Consider the following 1,525-nt stretch of genomic DNA (forward strand, 5'->3'; position numbering starts at 1 on the left):
AAAGAAAAAAACAAAAATTTTCAAAATTTAAAATTTCAGCACCCAAAAAAAAAAAAGGCTTCAATCTAAATTTAAGGACTAAATCAATAATTTTGCCTTCATTACATGGTAATTTTTCCGTTTGCTTGAACCCATTATTTCATTCAAATAATTGCCGAGGTGCTCCAACGGATTTCATACAATGTTTATCACAATCCTTTTACTTATCTTAGATACGGGACCTTCAAAGAAATTTGATCTCAATTCCAAGCTAGCCGAACAACAAAGAGTGCTTTCTAACTTTTCATCGAGCCAGCAAGGCCACCGGAGGGAATTGACTATTGAGTTGAGTTGACTCGTTGTGGTGTCGGCTGTTAAAGAGAGAAAAAAAAGGCAAAATAACACAAATGAAGAGAAATTAAAGGTAAAAATAAAATATCAGAAATCCTTATTCATTGCGAAGAGGTAACACTATCATGTGAAAGAAATAATGGAAGACACAACATGGGAGCAAAGACTTCAAGCTCTAACCCATATCCTAACCAGCCCCAAAAACACAATCACACCACCTCTCCACTCTCAATTCCTTATCTCCAATCAAATCCCTTGCTACCTCAACTGGGACTATCCTCCTATTTTATGCAACAAGTTCAACTCAACCTTCCCTTCTCTTCACCTAAAATGGGGTTTCTCTCTTTTCCTGAAAAGGGTCTCCAGATTTGGGCTCCCACAGACGTCATGGAGGTCCAAGTGCCCATTCCAACAGCCTCCGCCGTTGATTCTGGCAAAGGGAGTTGAGGAAGCTCAGTGGGGTGAAGAACAAAGGAGACAGTATGTGAGGAAGAGGCTGAGCAGAAAACGACTTGGAAGTGATGTTCACCCTTTGATTCCTATCTTGGTTCCAAATCTTTTCTTGTTCTCTCTTCTGCTTTGGAAACCATTTCCGGATAGGGCTACCTAACAAATTTATCCTGTTTTTGCACCCACGGGTACTTTGTAAATGTAAATTTCAAATTTCTGTTTACGCATTAACAGGTGTATGTTGTTGCTTCGAATTTTGGTTATAAATTGCAATTGATTTATTCTATTCGTCTGTTAAATCTGAATTAGATAGTCATATTTGCAGTAAGGCAAATGGAATAGTGGGAAGATCTATTGAACTTCTATTAACAAGTCCATAGGCTATAACAAAACTTCTTTTTGAGGGAAGGCTATAACAAAACTGATTGCAAAAGGTCGTGGTAATTTCTATGGAACTATATGATGTGGAATGTAAATCATCTGATTTTTGGCACATTATAAAAGGTCTGAAATTTTGGAAAAATGTGTCGTTAATTTAAATAATCATGCCAAATTGTGAAGCAAATTGAGGACAGAAATAACCCAATTTTCTTGCCAAAAAAAGAAGAAGAAGAAGAAAGAATCGGGATCCTAAATTCTGTTTTGAACCTTATTTTGGTTTGCCCATTGGAATTAAAATATATCAATACTAGTCTATTTCGGTTTTTAGTTTTGGGGTTACTGCTAAAGTTGTATATTTGTATAT

The 1,525-nt window shown here is 36.3% G+C and overlaps 1 protein-coding gene across 1 annotated transcript; it reads left to right on the plus strand.

Annotated features, from left to right (window-relative positions):
• The first annotated feature begins 202 nt into the window (after nucleotides 1-202).
• LOC112026098 (uncharacterized) lies at nucleotides 203-1,079 on the plus strand. The gene has a single exon (XM_024058784.2). The coding sequence runs from the start codon at nucleotides 470-472 to the stop codon at nucleotides 938-940; it is 471 nt and encodes a 156-aa protein (XP_023914552.1). The 5' UTR covers nucleotides 203-469; the 3' UTR covers nucleotides 941-1,079.
• The last annotated feature ends 446 nt before the right edge of the window (nucleotides 1,080-1,525 follow it).

The sequence above is a fragment of the Quercus suber genome, unplaced genomic scaffold (assembly GCF_002906115.3).
Source record: "Quercus suber isolate HL8 unplaced genomic scaffold, Cork oak 2.0 scaffold_113, whole genome shotgun sequence".
NCBI classification, from domain to species: Eukaryota; Viridiplantae; Streptophyta; class Magnoliopsida; order Fagales; family Fagaceae; genus Quercus; species Quercus suber.